The sequence below is a fragment of the Tenrec ecaudatus genome, chromosome 2 (assembly GCF_050624435.1).
Source record: "Tenrec ecaudatus isolate mTenEca1 chromosome 2, mTenEca1.hap1, whole genome shotgun sequence".
In the NCBI taxonomy this organism is placed as follows: Eukaryota; Metazoa; Chordata; class Mammalia; order Afrosoricida; family Tenrecidae; genus Tenrec; species Tenrec ecaudatus.
The window spans coordinates 289171654-289194768 of NC_134531.1; the positions used below are offsets into that span (position 1 = coordinate 289171654).

General features: G+C 45.0%; 1 protein-coding gene across 2 annotated transcripts; it reads right to left on the reverse strand.

The window, feature by feature from the left end:
• Positions 1-253: 253 nt before the first annotated feature.
• On the reverse strand, positions 254-22980 carry SLC35A5 (solute carrier family 35 member A5). 2 transcript variants are annotated; one of them, XM_075542531.1, is made up of 8 exons: positions 22779-22980; positions 20594-20725; positions 18698-18846; positions 15989-16087; positions 14767-14900; positions 9932-9999; positions 3999-4779; positions 254-1099 (listed from the first exon to the last, which is right to left on the reverse strand). In XM_075542531.1, exons 3-8 carry the CDS (start codon positions 18825-18827, stop codon positions 1031-1033), a joined length of 1281 nt encoding a protein of 426 aa, XP_075398646.1. In that variant the 5' UTR covers positions 18828-18846; positions 20594-20725; positions 22779-22980; the 3' UTR covers positions 254-1030. The 2 variants fall into 2 exon arrangements, with proteins under 2 accessions (XP_075398646.1, XP_075398647.1); XM_075542532.1 differs by lacking the exon at positions 20594-20725.
• Positions 22981-23115: the final 135 nt, after the last annotated feature.

Below are 23115 nucleotides of genomic sequence, written 5' to 3' on the forward strand. Positions count from 1 at the left end.
TATGCTGTAGCCTGGTAGGCTACCCGAGCCCCTGCTGTATGCTGTAGCCTGGTAGGCTCCCCGAGCCCCTGCTGTATGCTGTAGCCTGGTAGGCTCCCCGAGCCCCTGCTGTATGCTGTAGCCTGGTAGGCTCCCCGAGCCCCTGCTGTATGCTGTAGCCTGGTAGGCTCCCCGAGCCCCTGCTGTATGCTGTAGCCTGGCAGGCTCCCCGAGCCCCTGCTGTATGCTGTAGCCTGGCAGGCTCCCCGAGCCCCTGCTGTATGCTGTAGCCTGGTAGGCTCCCCGAGCCCCTGCTGTATGCTGTAGCCTGGTAGGCTCCCCGAGCCCCTGCTGTATGCTGTAGCTTGGTAGGCTCCCCGAGCCCCTGCTGTATGCTGTAGCCTGGTAGGCTACCCGAGCCCCTGCTGTATGCTGTAGCCTGGCAGGCTCCCCGAGCCCCTGCTGTATGCTGTAGCCTGGTAGGCTCCCCGAGCCCCTGCTGTATGCTGTAGCCTGGTAGGCTCCCCGAGCCCCTGCTGTCTGCTGTAGCCTGGTATTTAGGTCCTTCAACCAAATGTTTAAGTCAGAGTCTTACTTTTAGTTCCAAAATTGAGAATGTCTAAGGTCTCAACATTCGAAGGACAAGCTAAGTGATGCTTTGATGTTCAGACAGGAAGACTTTGGCGTGCAGGCTAGAACCGTGTAACTGTCAATATCTGACAAACTGCTCGCATGGTATAGTCAGTAGGACACAGTTAGCATAATTACTGCACTCTCTGGAAGCTGGAAGACAAGGAAAACAAGCTGCAAACATCTCTCACCGGCTTGTCAAGTTCTACTGCAGGCGACTGTTGCAGTCGCCACTCTATTGATTCTAGGTCCCTTCCTTAGAACGTTTCAGCCTGAAGCTCCTTGACATCTGGATGGAAGTGTTTAACGAATGGTTAGCTATATGTAAAGAATATTTTAGAGGCAGTTTTAGTTTATCAACGTCGAATGCTGAAAATGCGAAAATGGGGCTTTCAAAAGTTGCCAAAGAGCTGGGTAGTCATTAGAAATTATCTTCATCTGACTCATTGTCACTCTTGGGTTTCGTAAGTCTCTCCAGTTCTTCTCCATCCTATAAGGAAACAAGGAAAAGCAAAGATTAAAACAAGAGGCATGCCCTTTTAAATAAAAGCTCAGTGATGACTGATTCATGGCACGGGCTGTATTTAATTAAAGTACTAGTACGTTCTGCTTAAAGCCATGGTGGCCTCCTGGACGACGCACTGGGCTGCTAACAAGGGCAGCTGTTCAAATTCACCAGCCGTTCCAGAGAAGATGAGGCTTTCCGCTCCTATACAGATTAGCAGTCTTAGAAACGCAGAGGGGACAGTTCTGCTCTGCCCGATAGGGTCACTCAGAGTCAGAATCCACTCTGGCTATGAGCTTTTATTTTTTAGCTTTTGTTTTTTATTTTCATCTGTGGCTTAGTGCCCTTGATAGGCTCAGTGAAGTAGGATGTAATAATTTTGGCATGTGCAACACCTGTATTTCTTATTAAAACGTGACAGCCATATTAAAACTTTATAGCAGATCCTGCTTCTGAACATCCTTCTCTGAAGGACACTGTTGCTGCTAAGGCTGCTGACTCAGGCTTCGGAAGGGCCCACAGAAGCAGGCGCAGCAGGAGGGGAGCAGGAGCAAGTGAGAGGGGAGGGGGCGGAGCACATTCAGCCAACACCCCCACCCCCCACCTGAGCATCAGGTGCGGAGGCCCAGCACTTGCTGCCAGCCACCTGGCCCTTTATTGAGTTCCAAAACCCAAGCCTCGGAGCACCATGTCCTCTGCCTCACCTGACTGTATCCCACCTGGGGCCTGGTGCTACAAAAGGATAGGCCGAGGGTCTTTAAACGATTAGAGGAAATTAATCAAAAGCAGAGCTGCTTTCCCTTTAACAAACAAACAAAACTTATGGGACCATGGACAAGTGGTTGGATGCTGTCCTTAGTGGACAATCTGTGATGCTTATCTGTCTAAATATCAACTGGTCAAGTGAAATAAATATGTAAGTTCTTTGAAAGTTAATTTTAGAAGTGCACTGAGATATATAAAAAATGCACTCAGTGCTTGGATTTCAAAGGCAACAATATGAACAACAGCACCCTCTGCTGGTTTTGAGGGGAAATCTTAAAGGGTGGAGAAAGATTAATCAGGCATTCTGAGGTTTCTGCTACCTTTAGGGTCAGCAGTTCGAAACCACCAGGTGCTCTGCAGGGGGAAGATGAAGCTTTCCACTCTCATAACGAGTTCTGTCTCATAAACCAGCAGGGGGCAGTTGGACCAAGTCCTATCCGGTTGCTGAGTCGGAATGAAGTCGATGGCAGGGTGGATTTAGAAGGGCTGGTTGCTGTAGTGTTCGGCTGCTGACCACAAAGTCATGAGTCTGAATTTCCAGCAGCTCCCCAAGAGGAAGGTGAGGCTGTCTACTCCTGTGAAGATTTAAAGTCTTGGAAACCCACAGAGGCAGTTTTAGTCTCTCCTACAGGGTTTCCAGGAGTCACAATCGACTCGGTGGCAGTGGTTTTTGTTTGTTTTCTTACCTACATTGCTCTTCTTTTACTCAAAACGCAGGGCAAGCAGTGCTACCAGTCTATCAGTGGGGGGAAAAATGTCTCCTGAGAGCAGGTAATTTGGCACGTGGGCATCCAATTTTTAATCGTAACACTGCAGTGTCACCAATTCAGGGGCCTTACACTAAGCTACACCATGAGCTGTTAACAAGCAAGAGCTTCATTTTCTCAAGGTGTGAAATGTTTACGTTAGCGGCATTTCATATTTTGGGTATTTATGTAAACTGAAATCTAGAGCTAGAGGAATTGCTTATCATTTATTTAAACACATACATCGTTAACTCCCCATGGAGTTAATAAAGTCAACTTGTGAAGGGGTGGAGTCTAGCCTGTCAATTAGGTCACAGCCAATGAGGTCTCTGTGTGGGCCTGGCCTTCTCCTAAGGACTCTGGGAACCCTTGTCTTCTCCCTGGAGACAAGACACATAGTCGCTGGGAGACTTTCCTAATGACAAGCCTGATGGAGCTACGCTGGAGCCAGAGGTGCCACACGGAGACTCACACGAATGCAAGGATGCTTCCCTTGCTGAGATGCTTCCACTGCCACTGGATCCACGAGACTTTCCACCCACCCACGCGGCCGTGATCTTCCTGCATTCAGCGTCATTGCATATGTTGCATGAGTCTGACAGGAATTTATAGGCTGGTATCAGACATATGGACTCTATCCAGACTAATGGACTTGATCTGGACTGGGCTGGGCTGTTTTCTTAGTATACAATTACTCTTTACACAAAGCTTTTTCTTATACACACAGGAGTGTCTATGAATTGGTTTCTCTAGTCGACCCAGACTAACACTCCCTACAGGCATCTCCAAATGAAAATAAATTTGCTATTAACACGACTGAGCGAGCCTTCTACAAACAACTATGCAACTGGCAGACATTCAGAATCACAAAAGTGTTTGTCTAGAAAATCTTTTTCTTCCATTTGCAGAGACTTGGTGAGATCAGTAGGCCTTGCTCTTCTAGAATGCTGGTTTACCATCAAGTCACTACAGGGAGAAACAAGGAGCCAAGCTCTTTACTTAACAAGACTTATCAATGGCATAAGACCAAGTTTTATTATGGATGAGGCTTTTCTCCACAGCTGAGGTAAAGTGGAAATAAGAGTGGAATAGAAGTCAGACCCTATGGATCTAATACTAGTTCTTCCTTTATTAGCTGTAAACCACTTTGCCTGAGTTGGCTTCTTACCTAGGGGGACAGGGCAAGACACCGTAACTTGCAAAGCATCTTCTGGCTCTGTGATGCCACAGATTCCTAAGGTCCTCGAGGCTCAGATTTATACTACTCTTTTGCTCTGCACTCAAGTTCCTACAGCGGATGGATCTTTAAGTCACCGATATCCAATGCATTCTTTATTAAGGAAAAAAAAAGAGGCTGCATCCTCACAACTTACCCCGCTGGAACGCTCCCGGAGAATGCCACTCAGATCTCGGACCCTGGCCTGCCGAGGCGCGTCCTCCAGACCTGAAGGCTTGCTGGCATTATAAATAAATATCGATAGGAGGACTGATGGGGCCTCCAAGAAAAACTCCAGGGAGGGCCTGAAGTCGAACACCAGGACAGACACGGCTGTGATGACGACGGTGGTGACCTGAGCCATCAAGACATGGAACATGTTGTCCAGGAACTTGAGGATGAAAGCCACCGACAGGCCCTGCAAGGCGGTGACAAAGATCAGGGCTACTGAAAACGCATTGTGGCCATAGAAAAATCCGCAGTTCTGCACCTGATCCCGTTTACTGCTTTGAAGGCCCAGGGTGAGCGCGTTAAAAAGAATGCCAAAGAAATAGAGCTTGCTGTTCTGAATGAAGATGCTTTCCGTGAGCTGGTCCCCTTCCTTCAGGATCTTCTCGTTATAGATATTGGCCATGGAGGAAATGAAACACTGGGCTACAATAAGAACATGGCCCAGGCCCAGGCGGAAGTGACTGAAAACCCTGGCCGTGGTGTTCCACCCGGCCTCGGGAAAAGCCCACTCTTTTGCCGTGGCACTGCCATTCCTGGGGTGCTCCCCTCTGAAGAGCAGGCAGGCATTGGATGGGCGGAAGAAGGCATCATGATGAAACCCGTGTCCGGCTAAGTCATGCTGTGAAGTCGTGGTTCCAGCAGTCAAGGCCACGATAGACAAAAACAGGATCAGGAGGGAGGCCCACTGTATCCAGTTTAGATGCCGCCTGTTCAAAGATGAACACAAGAGTTTACGCCCATTGTTTCCATTTGCTTTATCAATAATTTCAACCGACAAATCAGACACACTCAAGGGTGCGGCTGGATAAACTCATTGCTAGCACTCCCCACAATTCAGGCTTGAAGGAAAACTCTCGGCTCCGTAGCTTCATAAACATGGTAACTTTACTTCTCTAGTAGCTCTCCCTTAGAGGCAGAGAGCCACTTCGCTCTGTTGCCTTTTGTTCAACCACGAGGCTTTATGAACTAAGCCTCCTGTTCACATCCAGAGGTGATCTTCGGCTGGGGCAGCACTTTTTATGTAAATAAAAACTATGCTTGATTTGTCTATGATATCGTCTGTTGTCTATCACTTATTTGCTCTAAAGTAAGTTTTATCAGGGATTGTTAACCTGGTGCTCGTGAGTCAGAAAGTATGTGGGTGAGCTTTAGGAGTCTGTGAATCAGTGGTTTACATCTTCTACATCTATAGGTGAACTTCTCCCCTCTGGGAAGAATCTTCAAAGTTTTGTCAAATCTTCAGCTAAGCTTCTCATGAGCCGAAAAAGATTTAGGGGGGAAGCTAGCTCTTGAATCCATGATCTAACCATAACACATTCATTCTTCAGTAAACTGCTGGCTGATTAAGCAAGAGGGGGGCAAACAAACAAACCCCTTTGGGCAATGTTCCATAGTTTATAAAGTTCTAACGGTGTTTTTGCTGTTTTTAAAGGAGGGAGCTAACAACAAACTTATGAGATACAGCAGAAATGTATTATGATTATTCCACTTTGTTGTTAACTTACATCAAATAAGCAGTCACTACGTCCTAGACATCTGGAGGAATCAACAGTTAATCTCCATCCTTAGGATTCTGGACTTCAATAAGGGAGACAGCCAGGATGCGAACTAGGAAGGGTGTGAATTGTGATCTTTTGGGCCTTCCTCAGACATAATTCTGAGCTCTCCAACTTCCTAAGTAGGAAGATATATCTGCTTTCACCGAAGATTCAAGAGTCTGGTACTGTGCAGCTGCCCAATCGAGTAGTACATCTGGTACACTTACACCATTATATGGCTTCTGAGTCTATGTCCTGCTCCAGCTCCCAGAGCTAGAACGTGGTGATGAGGGTAAGCATAAGAGATGTTTAATCTCTGAAGGTGTATCTCTATCTGGTACATAAAAGTAGCAGAGAGGAATCAGAGTGGACAAAGGCAGACAAAAAAAATGGATGCTCAATTTATTTGGAAAAAAAAGTGAATTATAGACAAATGAGGCAATGATATATTCTACAATCTATTTCTTGAAGTTTTTGCCAAATAACCTCAGTATTAGATGTGTGTATAAGAGTATACACGATTATTTAAAATGAGACACTATGAGTAGAAAAATTAAGTTCAGTGGTTCAGAAGAAATTTTTAAAGGCAAATCACAACATAAAAGCATTGCACTCAATTTATGTACACGCACTAGCTCCAAGCAGATTCTGACAGAACTGCTGACGGCCTCATCTTTTCTGACCGAGAACAGCTGGCGGGTTCAAACTGCCGACTGCTGTTTCCTGACAGAGAACTTGGCCCACTGCGCCTGTATGTCACGCCTCACTCACCGCCACTGAGAGCATCTCAACTCACACTTACCTTCACGTGGGAGAGCAGAACTGGGAGTTTCCAAGACTGCAAATGCTTTTGGGAGTACAGCCCCAAGGACGAGCTGGTGGTTTCTAACTGCTGAACTCCGTAGGGAGCAGCCCAGCGTGTAACCCACTACAGATCACCAGGGCTCTTTTGGATTAGGTATAGGTGAGTGAATTACAAAAGACTAGGGGGGAAAACAATAAAAATGCTAGGACAGTGCTACTTGAAAGTATTTTTAAGGCCTGTTCCACTTCAAAAAAAAAAGTGCAGCCAGAAATAATGGATGATGCATAACAAGTGTTCCTTCATGTAGGAAAACCCAATTGCAGTCCACACACGTCAATCATACTCAAAGAGAAAGTTGACATCAAAGAGAACGACTGACTGAAAGTACATTTGGAGACTTTAAGTTAAAATAAATTAAGGGACCTCTTTGTTTTGATATTTTAGTTTTTCTGCACAATGATGTACAAATGGTGCTCCGTGCGAGCATGTCAATCCTATTTGATGGGATTAAACTGAGGAGGATTCTGAGAACAAGTGAGTGGAAAGTTCCAGACAACTGCTGCCTCAGAAACCACATAACCCAGTTCTCAGCAGGCACAGTGACTAGGAGCCAAGTTGCCAAAGATTACAAAGACCTATCGAGTGGATGAATGACTGTGCAGAACAGGCCACGACTACAAGGGATCACCCCACCTTTACTGTGGGCTTCACAGCAACCACATTGGACTCACACTTTCCAAGATACCTATCGTATGCTTCAAAACATTTTAAAATGAAGTTTTCCATAGCTTCTCTCTGAAGGCATCAAAGAAACTTAAGTTTTTTCTTTTTGTAAAAGTGAGTGCTAGTCTTGGTTACCTTTTGCCCTAATCTTCAATGGCCAGGACGGTATTATTTGTCAAAGCCAAGTCAAGCCGGATTGCAGACCCCCCAGTCTCCTATGCCCCGGTGGACATCCTTCAATGATCAATGAGCAGATTCAGAGTGTTTCTCCAGGAAAGAAAGAACATGAGCAGCGGTGATACGTATCTTTTTCCCACTTCCAAATCCTTCATAATAACCTTTGCATTAGCCACTACGTTTAGTCTGTCCTACTTCTGTAGCCTCATATTCTTTAACTGTCTAAGAAAAGGTATTTGATGGCTTTGTTAGAAGCAAGTATCGAAGATAAATGCTTTACTATTCTAAGTGAAAGATGAATTATGTATGGCAAACAAGAATATGTGCTAGAATGCTTACACTGCTATCCCATAATCGATATATCATTGCCAGCAGCAAGACACTCAGATGTTCATAAAGAATTATAGAACAGATATCACACCAATAAAAAGATAAACAAAGAAAAATATTGAATGACTTAAGATGTAATTAAAGATAGTATTTCAAAGACATTCTCACAAAAGGTGTTGTTAGGTGCCATTGAGTCGATTCTGACTTACAGCTACCCTATGTCAAAGGTAATGAAGGATATAGTATTATTCATCACATTTTATCTGATTTAGAGCAGCTTCTCTGTGGATTTTTGATTTGGTCAAATTAAGATCCCCCAGTAAGCTAACTTAGTGCCTGTGAAAATAGAATGGAGTTTTTATTGTGCTTTTAATGTAGTTAAATATTCATTCAGAGATCCTGAAACCGATGCAAATGCATAACTAGGAATCTGTAAGATTGTGCTAAGATTAAAAGTATATAAATGCTAATTAGAAGATATATAATTTATGTATTAAAAGCAAGCATTTAAAATTTACAAGGCAAATACTTTTGATTTGGTTAAACTAAGAATTTTCTTAATAGAAGTAATTAAATGGTTAAAGTTTTAATAGGAGATATTTTACTATGAGGCACACATAGGGTTACTGGCCAACTTCACGTATTATCTCCTCTTTGCTACACTGAATTATTAATATCATGGAATTTCACACAGTACTTTACATAGTACTTACATATTGAATGTGTACTCATACATTGTCATTCATAGGAAAACTTATTACTTTAAAATGACATTTTTAGTCCTTTACTCCCTTACTAGTAAGCAATATGTCTTGCAATCATATTTTTTCTTTCTAGAAATCCATTTCTAATTTTATCAAAGCACTGAATTGCTTACTCACTTTCTCAGTAGCCAAAGTGTAAAACTGAGAAACGCCACAACAAATATGACAAGGTGCTTTTATTTTTACCATCATCATGGCAATTTCCCAAGATTTCAAATCATGTTGAATGCTGTTCTTTAAATTATTAGCTAATTATCTTCACAATTTATCAATGAAGAATATGATGCATAATGCAAATTTCAATGTACTCGAACATTTGAACTAGACAAAATGTGAACCTCACGCCTTTCTCCTTCATCTTTCATATTAACTATTAAACCCAATGTTTCCTCAGGGCAAAAAAGGAAAGTTTCAGAAATTCCACAGCGCAGAAAGAGAATGGCCCCATCAATGCACCTAAGAAATTGACTTTCAGACCTATGTGTCAAGTCCTTCCTTCTCTACAAATTATAAAAACGCACACTCGCACAAAGCACACGGAGAAATAAGGAATTAAAAAAGACAAGTGTAAAACTGAGAAACACCACAACAAATATGACAAGAAGGTGCTTTTATTTTTATTATCAACATGTAACAAGTTAAACTGTGGTTAAGTATCCAGATTGGGTGCTGCCCCCACTGCAAGTCCCTTCCTGGACAGTCCTATCCTGGCCTTTCCTTCCAAGCAGAGCCTATTTCCCTAAAGATGTTTCTAGTCTGCAGTGGTCCTCCTGGGCTGGAAAAGGCTGAAGATGGCATTTTGAAAAACGTAAAAATCGATCATGATCACCTCAACTGTCAACCTCAAAGTGACTGAAAATTTCTCATGGGAATCCAGCCCATTAAAGCTTAAAGCTGGCACTTACCTCAGAGTGCAACGACAAATGTGCCTGCATGCCCTCCCGAGGGAGCCTGCTGGCAGAGTGGCCAGGAGCCGGGCGCTCAGCATCAATCAGCTCAGCACTTCACAGCCACTGGCCACTCCTCGGGAGACAGTGCTCTGGACTCCTGTCAACAGTTACAGTCTCGGGCACCCGGTTCTACTTTGTCCTATACTGTCAGAGTGTACTTGATGGCAGGGAGTTTGTATTGTTGCTTGTTGGATCCTTTCCAAGTGACCAGCGTCTTCATTCTAAGAACCCCGTGGCTTCCCTAAAACGCAGAGATGCTACAAAAGCTGGTGATCACCCCACCCCCGCTCCCGCCGAAACTCTGGCACTAAAGTTTAAGATACCAATTATAACCCGTACAACCATCTTTCTCATGATGCTCAAAATCCGCCTACAGCTCATCACAGAGGCGTTAGCCAGGCTGGCACCGGGATAGCTTTCCAGGTGGGAGAAGCCACTTGCTTCACCCACAAAAGCAACGAGGCATAAAACGGAGGCCTCGGGAGCGTGAAGGCTGTGCTCCCCGTGTCTGAACTCAAAGGAGGCGGGGCCGCTGTCAAGCGCAGGCTACGCTTCCACAGCAAGCTACTTACTTCAGCACTATCCTGAACAGAAGCGCGGTTGTGATAATGCTGAAATTTGAGAAGATAACAGCCATGGCCTGGAAAGAAAGGGAAGACGAGTTACAATCCACACAACAGCAGCGACCTCGGAAAGCTCCCAGCTTGGTGATGGACACACACACAAAGCTTTGTGGTCAATTAAAAAAAAAAAAGGCGGGGTTCTTTGGGCAGCTATTTCCCTAGAGGATTACATCTCATTTTTATTGCTTGCTGAATTTATTCAGATCTGACCAAATCATTGCAGAGGCTTTGAAAATCACGTAGTTCAATCCAGCAAATGCCTGTGAAAATAATCTGCATGCGATCTGAAGATAGGCAAAGGAACGGTCTGCTCAGACACTAAGGGCCGTCCCACTCAGGAAACCCACCTTGTCCAGCTCTGCTGTGCTCCACGGCTCGAGAGACGTCAGGCACTGGGGTAGGCCCGCTCACATGGTACGAAAATGGAGGCATGGGCTTTTAAGCATCTCTAGCTTCAAAGACAATCCATTTTCTTGGTTGGACAGAAGTCACTCAGTTCCTAACTAATCACTGACAGTCTGATTTACATGTTGCTTTAGACAGTTAGAAATGTACTATGCGAGATTTCACAGAAGTTTACTTTGTGAATTCAGTCATAGTTCACACCTGAGAACATTCATCAGAGTAGGTACCTAGTTGGTGGGTTGGGCTGCTAACCACAAGGTCAGCAGTTCGAAACCGTCTGTCACTTTGCAGGAGGAAGATGAGGCTTTCTACTCATGTAAAAACGCGCAGTCTCAGAAACCCAGAGTGGCAGTTCTGCTCGATCCTGCAGGGCGGCTCTGAGTTGGAAGGAACTCAATGGCAGTTGAGTTTGGTTTGAGGATTTGGTTGCTCAGAAAGAATGGAATTTCACCACTGCTCCTCATGACATTCAACAGTATTAACACAATCACTTTACCACATGCCTGACTGACTTCTCACCTACTTTCCACCTGGGTATCATTTTTAAGAATATTAAACTCCACAAACAATCTATAACTTCTACCGACTATCCATAACATCTATAATCTAGGATAGCACACATGGGTCATTGAAAGCAGAGGATGTAGTGAACATCTAGCAACAACTCCAAGTATCTAATATTGGAGTTAAACTGTTTTTAATGGAAATTCACATTTTCAGTGTATCTCTCAGGAGCACAGTGCTTTATAGACCCCGCCTAGAGATGAACAGGCGGAGAGGAAATAAAAAGTGGCCTGGGGGAGCGCAGGAGTGGGGGCTGGGAGCAAACACCACAAGGGCAGTGGGAGGACAGTCGCTTCTACCCAGCAGATGGGCTGGCCTCATCAACTTGGAAGACTAGTCAAATACTTACTTACACACCAGAGCCCTCTGCCCACAACCTCCTCGGCACCTCTCCTCTCCTTCAGTCCGCCTCCATGGGCCCAGGCACAGAAATACCACTACAGTGTGGCGGCCGAGGCCGTGTGACGCTGTGGCCAGACAGCCAGGAAGGAAGAGCACGGCACACGCCTGCTAGAACAAAGGAGCCGCAATCTTCCAGCAGCGCACAAAGCATCCGATTCGGAACGAGCTTGCTTCATACAAAGAACTACAACAAACGTATGTTTATTAAATATCAGTAAGTTTGTCGGGTGTGACTAGTCTCAGATTTGGGGGTGGGAGCGCGGTGGAGGGGATGGAGAGAATAATTTAGAGGAGAATACATGCTAGATAATACACTCACTCACTTACTGATTCCAATGCACAGCACCCCTATAGGACATGGCACTGCTACCTAGGGTTTCTGAGACTGTAAAGCACACGTTCCTAAACTCATTTGGCCGACTGCCCCCTTTACGCAATAAATAAATAAATGACTCAACATTCCCCTGGTAAATGAGAACTTTACTATGGCCCTATAATCCAGGCTTAACGTGTAGACACCTGTTTTCGTGGTCTCTCCCCACCTGCCCCTGATCGCTGGACTCCCAATTGCCCGCTTTAGGAAACACGAATAATCCTTATGGGAGCTGAGAGCCTCGCCCTTCTCCCGTAGAGTGGCGAGTCCATTTGAACCCACAACTCTGAGGTTAGAAGCCCGGGGTGGAACCTCCTAGACTGCCAGGGCTCCTTCTACTAACATGGATCACAGAGCTGAAAGGAACTTCCGGTGGCCAACTGCCCCAGGTGCCTGCCTCGGGCCCGCACGACATCACTGTTCTAGGTCTACTGACAGCTGCGGCAACCGGCACTCAGGGCAGCTGGGATTTGCCAGTGACCCAGCTTTACATAGTGGGAAAGTGTCACACGCTGTGCCGAGCTCAGTGCTCTTTGCCTACTGCACTCTCCTCTTCTTCCCACTGCAAACGCGAGCTGCTTCTACGAAGGGGCTTCAAAGAGTTCATGAAAAAAAAAAATTCCATTATCTTTTAATTCCATTTCCCCACAGCTTTTGTGACGCCTCTATGTATCTACTAGCTTCACGTGGAGGGCCGATGCCTGTAAAACCTAATCCTAGTCAAAATGCCTGTATTTTTTTTAAATGTAAAACATTATGGCAACAAAAAGTTTGATTTTGTAAATATTGGGAGAAAGTATATACATTAGAAAAAGGTAGATATACGTGCGACTCCTCAAACTGATTAATAAAGGCAGAAGACCAAGCAGTTGCTTCCAATGGCTAATGGCTCTCCCAGCTGAGAAAACGGATGCTGAGAGTGATGGAAGCATTCTTAGCAGATGAATTATAAATAGCACTCATCCTCAGGAGGATGTGATTCCTACCTTCAGACAGCTTATTAAACGAACAAAAACATGAGAGTGCGCAAAACTTACTATGTGGGAAACTGAGAGCTGGGAAGAGTATGTGCACAAATGCTCTCCGCTCACAATTGAGAGTCTGGGAGGCAGACTGGTGGCGGAAGGCCGGCACACTTGTGAGTTGGAGATGAATCCCAGTCACATTCTCCTAACTAAAAGTTGTTCCCTACAATAATGCCAATCAAAGGCTTCCTACAAGCTCACCGCTACTTACTCTATCCTGAAGGTTATCTGCCACTGAGAGCAATCAGAGCCTATTGTTGCCCGCCCCCCACCCCCTAAGTACAGGCCACTCCTTTCTGATTAGAATCATAGATTGTTCTCTGGGAGAAGAGCTCAGGGACACTTAAGGTCACACCAGCTCAGGGATGACCAAGGCTAATCAGCCATCTTAACACTAGGATCTGCCCATCCTGTTACGCATGTACCTTGCTGTCATGTGTAAGCTCTCCCCCTTCCTATTCCACATATGCCCCCAGGACAAGCCCTGTCTGTTTCCTATGCGCATGACATGGCTGGCACGCCCGATGAGTCTTTAAGTCTGTTAGAGAATCTAGTCTCTCTCTCTCTGGGTCCAGACTCCATGGAAGGGGGAGCCCTTGCACGCCTCGCCTGTTGTCCTTTCTTTCTTTCCTTTAAAATCCACAATCGCTCCTTAGGACCCTGTGGTTGTGGAGGCTGCTCCCTCACAGTATTAATACACCCCAGAGAAATCTTCACTAACAAAATTATCAAAACGAGAAGCTGTTGCTTCCTGGCATAGCCTCCATTGAGGCCGGCGCACTTCGGAAGGGAGCGTGTCCGCACCGCTCTAACCCTTCCGTGAAGAATTCCGTGCTCTTGGATTTACACCACATGGAAAGGCGGTTGGGGCATCCTCTAGGGACACAGCGCGTGTCCCTTGTCAACGCTGTTCGGGAGCAGTCGCAGCCTGCAGGGGCGGGATCAGGGATGGAGGGAGATGTGGAAAGGTTCCCAGCCCCACTCCTCGGACAGTCACTGCTACCCTCGAAAAATGAGCCAGGCATATCGTTGTGACGGGCCAAAGAAGGTTTTCATAATAAGGCCCTGTGATCGCCTTGTGTCCTTCAGAAAACTTATCAAGATTATGCCAGTGGAATCTAATGAAAACCCATTAGAAAACTCCCTGAGCTGACCTCATCTTGAATTCCACCCCCTCAGAGGCTACCGTTTTGATGGGACCTAGGTTGGAGGGCCTCTCCAGAGACTAAGACAAGTCCATTACTGAGACAATCTGTCTGGACACGTGCACTGTTGGCAGAAACAAGTGTAAACACACTGTGTTTGGTACACAAACCCATGAACGTATGCATTGTAATCCCATTAACAGTACTTTTGAACTTAACCTCGTACACATAGAATATATATAATGTCTATCAAAATACTGATAAAGTGGCCAAGTTCAGAAGGGTTAGGAAAGGAAACGTGGAAATGGGCCACTAAGGGACAGAGTAAGATAAACGACGGCACGCTGAGGAAACTGCAAACAAGGGCGTGAACAAAATGTGTATGAACTGCTGAATGGAATGCAGATTTGCTCTGTACATCGTCACCCAAGTCACAACAAAACGTTTTTAAAAAGTTTAGAATGTAAGAAAATGGGTAAGATCAGGGGAAAAAGGAGAAGGTCACAGATGGTCTAATTTTCTGAGTTAATCGTGGAAGTCTGAGCAGAAGGCCTTGAAGTTGAAGGCAATGCTGTAGGCTCAGCAATGAGGCAGAGTGAATAAGGTCACAGAGGGGAGGCTTTGATGCCAGGTACCAACAGGGCAACTCTGACAGCCATAAGCACAGTTACACATACCAATGTGTGACAATGAGAGGAGCTGGGAAGCAGATGGGCAATTCAGTGTTCAGAAACCTCTGGGAAAACCCAGGAAAGCCAGGGCAGGAAAGGAAAAACTAAGAATGCAAGGGAAACGGTGACAAAGGGAGTTTAGGTAATGGAATCAATTTGCCATGCCATTTCATTGCTTTTTTCGTGGATGTGTACTTACAGGCTGAAGATAGGATAAGACATAGAACACAATCAAATTATCCAGGAAATAAAGAAAGCCAGGAATGGACCACTTCATAAAATTGAAGAACTGCTTCCAGGAACCACATCTAAAGTTGCGACTTTGATGATCTTCTAAAAAAAAAAAAAAAACAGAACAAAAGCAATGTAGCAGTAAGCAAGCAGTCCCAAGAGGAAAGCTCATGTATTTAGTGAAAGTAAGTAGATCTGATTACTGACACAATTCCTTAGAAGTGGCTTGGTGCACTTGCTTCCATAATGAACTACTAGCCGTTAAGAAATCAACACCAGCCAGGACTCCATTACTGTCTTTCTTTGTGCCTCTGTTGTGCTTCACCATGGACAATCCAGACAGATGTAGGAATGCCGGAACTCTGAATCCCCGTTAACTTGAGATAGCAGGAGGGCATGTCAAAAAATGCTACCGGAGTGGAGTTCCAGCTCACACATTCATGAGTTTCCTCCAAACAAAATGTGTTTATACTTGTCTCCGCCAAGGATGGCTGCAGGCAAGTTCCTGCAGTAACACACCGTCCCTGTCTCATTCGAGTGACTTCCACAAGTAACTGAATCAAAACAGTGACGTTGACAAGTCTGTAGTGGTGGTAGGAGGCCATCCATTCTGCCAAACACTTGATGCCGTACATTAATTCATCACTTGAGGAAGGGATGAGCACCACTTTTGATATGAGTGGAAACTGAAGCTTAAGAGACTTGAAGTCATTGGCTCCAGAACACTCTCTCAAATGCCAGTGAGCTACTCCACGTGCCCTGTAGGAAAAGGGAACTGGAGTTTTTCCATATGCTACTTGTCAACTAAGACAGCAGAGTGACTGGGATGGATCCTGACTTGGAAGAAAACTATCCTGCTGTGCAATCCACCATATAAACAAGGTAGAGTAATGGTAAGGATACGGAAAAACCTGGGGTGGAGTCCAGGCTCTGCTCCTTCCTACCCGCCCTGTTTGTCCACCTGCAGCATGTGGGCTGTCATACAGAGTTGCCAGCTGACAAGAAAGTCAATGCTTAACCATCTGTCAATGCCATACTGGTCTGCCAGCATTAATAATGATGCCTACTATTATTAGTATCCGGATGGCACTTTTGCTTCCTTCTATGAAAAACTAGTGAAGTATTTTCACCTCTAAAATACTTTGATCCTGTGGTTTTTACCAGATACGTGCTATCATTTCAAGCCTCACCTTTCTTTATCACCCAGAATGACACAAGCACACAGAACACAAGCTTGACCAGTTCTGAGCAAACATTCACGGTAGTTGGAAGATAATCGTATTTGTTCTCTGTAACAGAAATAATTATTATTAACCATTTTACTACAATGATGCTACATAGTTAATAATTTACGAATACTTTGAAACTTAAAAGTTAGATTTCAATATAGGTTTTACTCAACCTTACCCAGTTGGTTTTGCTTTTTTGGATTCCTGAGTAAATTCACCTAATGTACTAACTATCACTACCCTATTTAACTTTTTTATTACCCTTGAACTTGATCAACATACCTTTCATATTCTCATCCAAGTTGCTGATAAATTTGTTGAGAAGGCTAGCGCCAGGGGCAAAGACAACGAAGAAACATAGACGTCATGGCATCAAGTACTAGTTTCTCTACTGACCATTAATCTACACTCTTGGGATCTGGCTTGTCAACCAATTACAAAACCGAGCTGAATTATTACCCAGCTCATGATTTTTCTCGCGACTACTTTGCCAAAATCAAGGCACAGCTCAGTTTATTTTTTTTAACGCAGAGTTTTACATTTCACATCGGGACACATGCAGAAAGTATCAATATTTCTTTGGGATCAAAGGTTCTTTGGGGTTCCAGAAGGAAGCTAGGCAAGAGGCAGCTGGTCGAGTGCCCTGACTATCCCTAGGGCTTAGGGGAAATCCTTTGGCAGATCCAAATCCATTCACTACTTGGGCAGCTATGTCCTAACTCATGGGTCAACCTAAATAGGAAGTGAAAGGTTGGGTCGCACACCTTGGTCCTAGCAGTTACTCCTACACGCTTACAAACAACCAACTTAGTTCATGATTTTGCCAAAAACGAGCATAAACTTTATCAGGTCCAATGCTCAGGAATGGGTTTTCCTTTCCCTCCTTTGAGAATATTTATCTCTCTTGGCCATTGTACCAAAAACCCAAACTAGCAAAGAAAGGGTGAAAAAAGCCGGTTGACCTTCTCTCTGGTCAGGAGCTTTTTTCCTCCTCATTTCTAAAGTTTCCCCTAACCTTCTCAACCAGCTGAGTCCATTCTGTATTCATCCCTGCTCCTGAAGCACCCCGGTACACTTCTGTAACCATTTTGGTCACAATGTATTAGAGTTGTTTTTCAGAATCACAAAGAACAAGGAGGGAGCTGCTGGTCTCATGGAACTTAGTAGCTAAATATGCAACCTCTCCCCAATCTGCCCACTGCTTTTCCTCCGCACAGTCCCAGCTCAGCCGGGACACCAGCAACATACACACCAGAAATCTGTCATCTCTGACCCTCATATTTAGGACATCCCCTAGGCTTTCTCCAATCTACATGCCCCTGTATGCCTATAAAGTCTTAACCACCTGCGGCAGGATTTTGCAAAAACACCTCACCTGGCGCCTACTTGTTTCCAGGCTATTCCCTTTCAGCCAATCCTCCAACTGCCACAGCTATCAATACTGCAAGCACTCCTTGAAGCCCTGCACTATTGATTGCTATCACCTGTCCAGCTAAGCGCGCCTTCATCCTCGTCCATGTTTTTAACCCTAGAGTGCCCGTTCTCTGCAGTCTGCATTTTTACACCTCTACTCCTTTTGATAAGAAGCCCCGGTGACACCATGGGTTAGGCACGGGTCTGCTAATGGCAAACCCACAAGCCACTCCAAGGCGAAAGCTGAGCCCGTGCGTTCTAGTAAAGGGGTGCTACGGCAAGTCAGAATCAACTTCATGGCACAGGGCTTGGTGTGGGATTCCTTTTGATAAGCTGGTGCCTCTGTTTTGAATAGCACTGCCTAGTGTGTCTTCTTGTGCATCAAATGTCACCTGACTGGGGAAGTGTTCCCTGACCCTCCCCTCCAAAACAGAGTATTGTTACTTTCTCCCCTCGCCCATGTTGGCACCTCCGGTTTATTTTTAAGGCGCTCCAGCAGTGCGGTGGCGAAGCATTCAGCAACTAGAAGGCTGACTGTCTGAACTACAAGGTGTGTCAGCCTGCTTCTGCAGAGATCCCTGCCTTGGACTCCCCATGGGGCAGCTCAAGTCCTAACGGGTACTATGAGTCAGAATCAACTCAACAGCAAGAGGGTTGACTGGTTTAATGCACTGATTATATTTTCATGGTGTGTTTAGGTGAACGTATCCTTTAATAAAATGAGCTTTGAAGGGCAAAGTTCTTGTTTTACCTACTTTGAGAGCTACTAGTAACTTAGCCCTGTGCCTGGCAGATAAATGTTAACTGAAAGAGAGACTTGAATACATATCGGACTCCCAAGCAGACTTTTAAGAGTCAAGACATAATCATATTATGTGTCCTCAGGAATTACAGGCGTACTCTATTCAGTTTTGTGGAATTAAACTATTTAGTTAAATACAAATTATTACATTAAAAAGAGAGAACATTTCCTGCATACTTGTCAAAGCTGGCTATCTGTCCTGTTTTATTGTCCTATTGATATGGCACCTCAGACGCCGGCTATCCAAAGAGACTTATCCTGCTGCTTTCAAAATCAGCTATAGTTATGTATACTGTTATAGGCCTAGAAACACCTGCTGATTGAAGCAATAGTCATGTGTAACCATCTGATACGTGTCCAAAGGATTATGATTATTTCATTTCATCCCCTTTTAGCGAAGGACACTAGAGACAACAGTGGGAAGTGCTCCATACATAGTCCACGTCTTCACTTACCTTCATTGGCTGAATATTTCACCAGTAGGATGCGGCTTGAGCTTAACCCGACGAATACAGCTCCGAGCAGGAATGCATACATTGTTGACAAAGAGCGCAGCAGGCGGCGAGCACAGCACTTGCGCTCCATTCCTCTGGGGTTTAATTTCCTTGGAGAAGAACATTTTCGTGAGCAAATATCTCATGATACATATAATGCAGGAATTTTAGGGAAAGTTTTCTGGGAGATGCAAATGTAAGTTCACTGAAAAAAAATACCACTGATCTCTGAACAACGGAAAAGAACCTTTTTAAGCTGTCTGGTTATAACTGTATAAGAAAAGCGAATAGAAAAATACGGGCGAAACTACCAGTGAAAGGCGATGAAAAAGATAAAATCAACTAGAAAGGGGACCCTAAAGACAAACACATGGGGCCAGATTAGCAGTAGGACAAAAGGAGTGAGTAACGGACATTTCAGGACTAGACAGGAACGAACGTAAGGTCCATGACGAGAAAGCAGGTTCTCTACATTCTCAAGAAGGCGCCAATAAAGGCATATGAGCCACCACTTGCTACAACAATAGTTGACAACTGGGGGGGGGGGGGATTTTGTCCCAGGGAGATATCTGGCAATGTCTAGAGTCATTTTGAAGCACTTGCTGCTGACGAACAAGGACTACAGCCTTCAATATGGGTTACAATTCATTGTAAAGAGAACAACAATCCTCACAACTGGGCAAAGAGATAGCATGATGACACAGAGAGAAAAGACTGAAGTTGTCAGGATTTCACCTTGCTGGATCCCAAATCAACGTTCAAGGAAGAATCAGTTAAGAAATCAAAAGAAGCAGTGCATTAGGTAACTCTGCAACACAAAACATCTTTACAGTTTTGAAAAGCAAGGATTTTACTTTGAGGATGATGGTGCACCTGATCCAAGTAATGATAGTCTCACTTGCCTCATATGCATTTGAAAATTGGACACTGAGTAAGTAAGATCGAAATTTGAATTACGGTGCTGACAAAGAATATTAAAAAAGTACCATGGACTGACAAAAGAACAATCAAATCTGTTTTGGAAGAAGTACCACCATAATGCTCCTTAGAAATGAGGGGGGGGGGCGGAAGTAAGGATGGGGAAATTTCACCTCATGTACTTTGGGCAGGTTATCAGGAGAGACAAGAACATCTTGCTTGGGAAAGGAAAGGGGCAGTGACAGAGATTAAGAGTCCCGATGAGCTGAATTAACAGCGGCTGCAATGACAGGCTTAGACATAAGAACAACTGCGAGGGCTGCAATGGAGTGAGTGATGTTTCATTTTGCTGTGCCTCGGACTGCTATGAGTTGGGGGGGGGGGTCAACCTCCAAAACCAAATCGGTCCTAAGGCACAGTTGTATAATTGAAGGGTCAATTAAAGAAACGTCAGACAAGACATGCAAGGGCTCACCTCTTCCATGGAAGCTAGGACCAGAGAGATGGAGAGCTAATATATTCTCCCATGTTTAGTCTGGGCTAGCAAGCTCCCACCTGCACCCCGTGCCCAGTCCCAAGAACATTAGTAACAGAAAGGGGAGGTACTAGGAGTATACATGTGACAGGAAGGCAAAAAACTAACAAGGTGGGCCGGTTGTAGAGTGAAGATGGCAGCTTAACCTGGGCCATCCCTGAAATGACGTCAGCTTAGGTGTCACAGAGCTCTTCTCCCGGGGCGCAGTCTATGATCTTTATCAGATGGGACTTCGCTGATCCTCGCGGATGGGTGGACATTAGAGTCTGACAGCAGATAGTCTCTTGGCGTACTAAAGAGCAGTAAGTGCTTAATAGGAAGATTTCTAAGTAACCTATTATTGGGGGGAGACCATGGGGATGATTTTGTCAGGAGAATGTGTCTGGGATTCATCTCCAACTCACAAATATGAAGGCCTTCCTCCACCAGAGTCTGCCTCTCAGATTCTTTAAATATGACTGTAGAGAATTTGTCCACATACACTCTCTGCCCAGTTCTCGGTTTCCCACCACGAGTCAGAACCGACTTGATGGCACCTAACAACAGAGACATTTTCGGTTATCACAATTGGGTGTGATTGATGAGGTCAGGGATGCTACTAAACATCCTACAAGGCACAGCCAAGCTGCTATTCCCGTCAAAACACTGTGGCGTTATTGCTGAGAGCCATTAAGTTGGGTCTGACAAGTAAAGATCTATACAACACAGAACAGCAAAATGTTGTTTGGACCTGCACCTTCCTCACCACCACTATTATGGAGCTAACTGTTGCAGTCGCTGTGTCGATCCACTCTTTTTCACTGACCCTCTTTAGGAAGCTTAATACCCTTCTCTAGGGATTTGAACCTCCTGGGAACATGTCCCAAACAAGCAAGACAAAGTCTTACCATCCTTGCTTCTGAGAAGCACTCTCTAATCCAAAATATCAATAGCACTGAAATTGAGAAGCGCTGCCCTGGAAGCAGTATACATGTTCAGTATACACAGAACATGTGCTTGACGGTTAACCAAGAGGTTGGAATTCACCCAAAGCCTCATCATCTATTTCTGAAAGATCAGCCATTCAAAGTCTAGAAAGAAGTCCTACTCTGCCCCACTGAGGTCACCATGAGTCAAGTGTATTCAATTAGTAACTAGCTCTGTGACTTAGAGCCTCCAAGAAGGTGCACTTCATTCTTTTAAGGGGGGGACAAAGAATGACCTCGATCTACATACTGCTTGCTGAAATTTTCCTACGTATTATTCCTTCAGGAGCTCCCAACAATTGCCATGACTGACGTAGAAGTAGAAGTAGTCGTTTTAGAATGTAGACTCCTTTGTTCTTAGGTAGCCTTGCCTCCTTCATCCTGGACAATACCCTGAGATTGACTCATTGTTACTTTTCAATCAATTCTATTATTATCTTTAAAAACAAGCAAACTCAGCCATCAAGTCAATTCAGACACATGGAGACCCTACAGGAGAGAATACAAAAGCTCCCTGGAGTGGCTGGTTGGTTCAAACCGGTGAGGGCAGAGTGAACAACCCAATGGTTAACCCAGTGGTCCACCAGCTACTGATGGAACCTAGCATTTCAGCTCCTTATCGCAACAATTCTTTTTTTTAGATCATTTTATTGGGGGCTCCTACAATCCATACATACATCCATTGTGTCAAGAACATATGTACATTTGTTGCCATCATCATTCTCAAAACATTTGCCTTGTACTTGAGTCCTTAATATCTGCTGCTCATTTTCCTCCTCCCTCCCCATTCCCCCCTACCTCATGAACCCTTCATCATTCATATATATTATTCATTCATATATCATTTTGTCATATATTACTGTCTGCTGTCCCTCCCCCAGGGAGGAGGCTATATGTAGATTCCTGTAATCAGTTCCCTCTTTCTAGCTTACATTCTCTCCACCCTTCAGGCATCGCCACTCTGATCACTGGTTCTGGAGGAATCATCTGTCCTGGATTCCGTGTTTCCAGTTCCTATCTGTACCAATGTACATCCTCTGGTCTAGCCAGATTTGCAAGGTAGAATTGGGATCATGATAGTGGGGGGGTGTAGTATTTAAGAAGTAGAGGAAAGTTATATGTTTCATCGCGTAACAATTCTTTAGTATTCTTTTAAAAATAAACTATTTTGTTATTATTTGTTTTCATTCTTATGAAAACTCAGCTTCAAAAGAGAAATTCTGGGCCAAAAAAGGACTCTGCTACAGATAGGCCAAAATGCATATGCTTGAAACACTGCTGATTCCCACCCGACCCGTCTTAGAAGGGATCTTAAAAATCAAGAGTCTCATAATCGTTCTTGACACGTTCAAGGTACTAAACTCCAAGCAAGTTAACTTGTCCCAAGACTCCCGGTCGATCGTTAGGGGTGATACAGATCACCAATAAAGGGCCAGAGGAGAGATGGACTTAAAATGCCATGATTGACATTTCCACTAAGCACTAAGGTCCGGGACACCGAGAAGACACCAGCCCGACATCGCCCAAAGGAAGTGTCCCTCTGGAGACGCGTGCGCAGTAGGGAACCCCTCCGGGCGCGCCCTCCCCTCCCGCACGCAGTCCTGTGCTCGCGGGGCGCGGTTACCTCGGTCCCTTCGGGGAGCTTGGAGAGGGAGCGCGCACATCCTAGAGCTGGGGAAATTAAATGCCTAGCTCTCCGCTGCAGCTGTAGAGCTTAGAGTCCATAACGGAGAGGGTATGGGCGGGAAAGAGGCCAGAAAGCCTCTGCTATCAAGTCCCTTTCCCGGAACTGAAAGCCCGATAAGGTCCTGAGGAGGAAAGAGCATGCGCGGAGTCCTTGGCGCAGGCGCATTGGATGTTACGCTTCCGGTGGGCGGGGAAAAGCCGATTGGGCCCGCCCCCTTGTCGCATCAAGTGTCGGGAGCGTCGTCACGTGAGCCCCAGGGGGCGGCAAAGCTACG

Bases quoted from the DNA above. Each gene is read 5' to 3' on its own strand.
- SLC35A5 (XM_075542532.1), bottom strand. From the start codon at position 18,827: ATGGAGCGCAAGTGCTGTGCTCGCCGCCTGCTGCGCTCTTTGTCAACA. The intron at 10,000-14,766 runs GTAAGTACACAT...CTTTCTTTCCAG, and splicing joins TCTTATCCTATCTTCAGCCT to GCCATGGCTGTTATCTTCTC. The intron at 1,100-3,998 runs GTAAGTTGTGAG...GTTTCCTTATAG, and splicing joins TCCGGGAGCGTTCCAGCGGG to GATGGAGAAGAACTGGAGAG.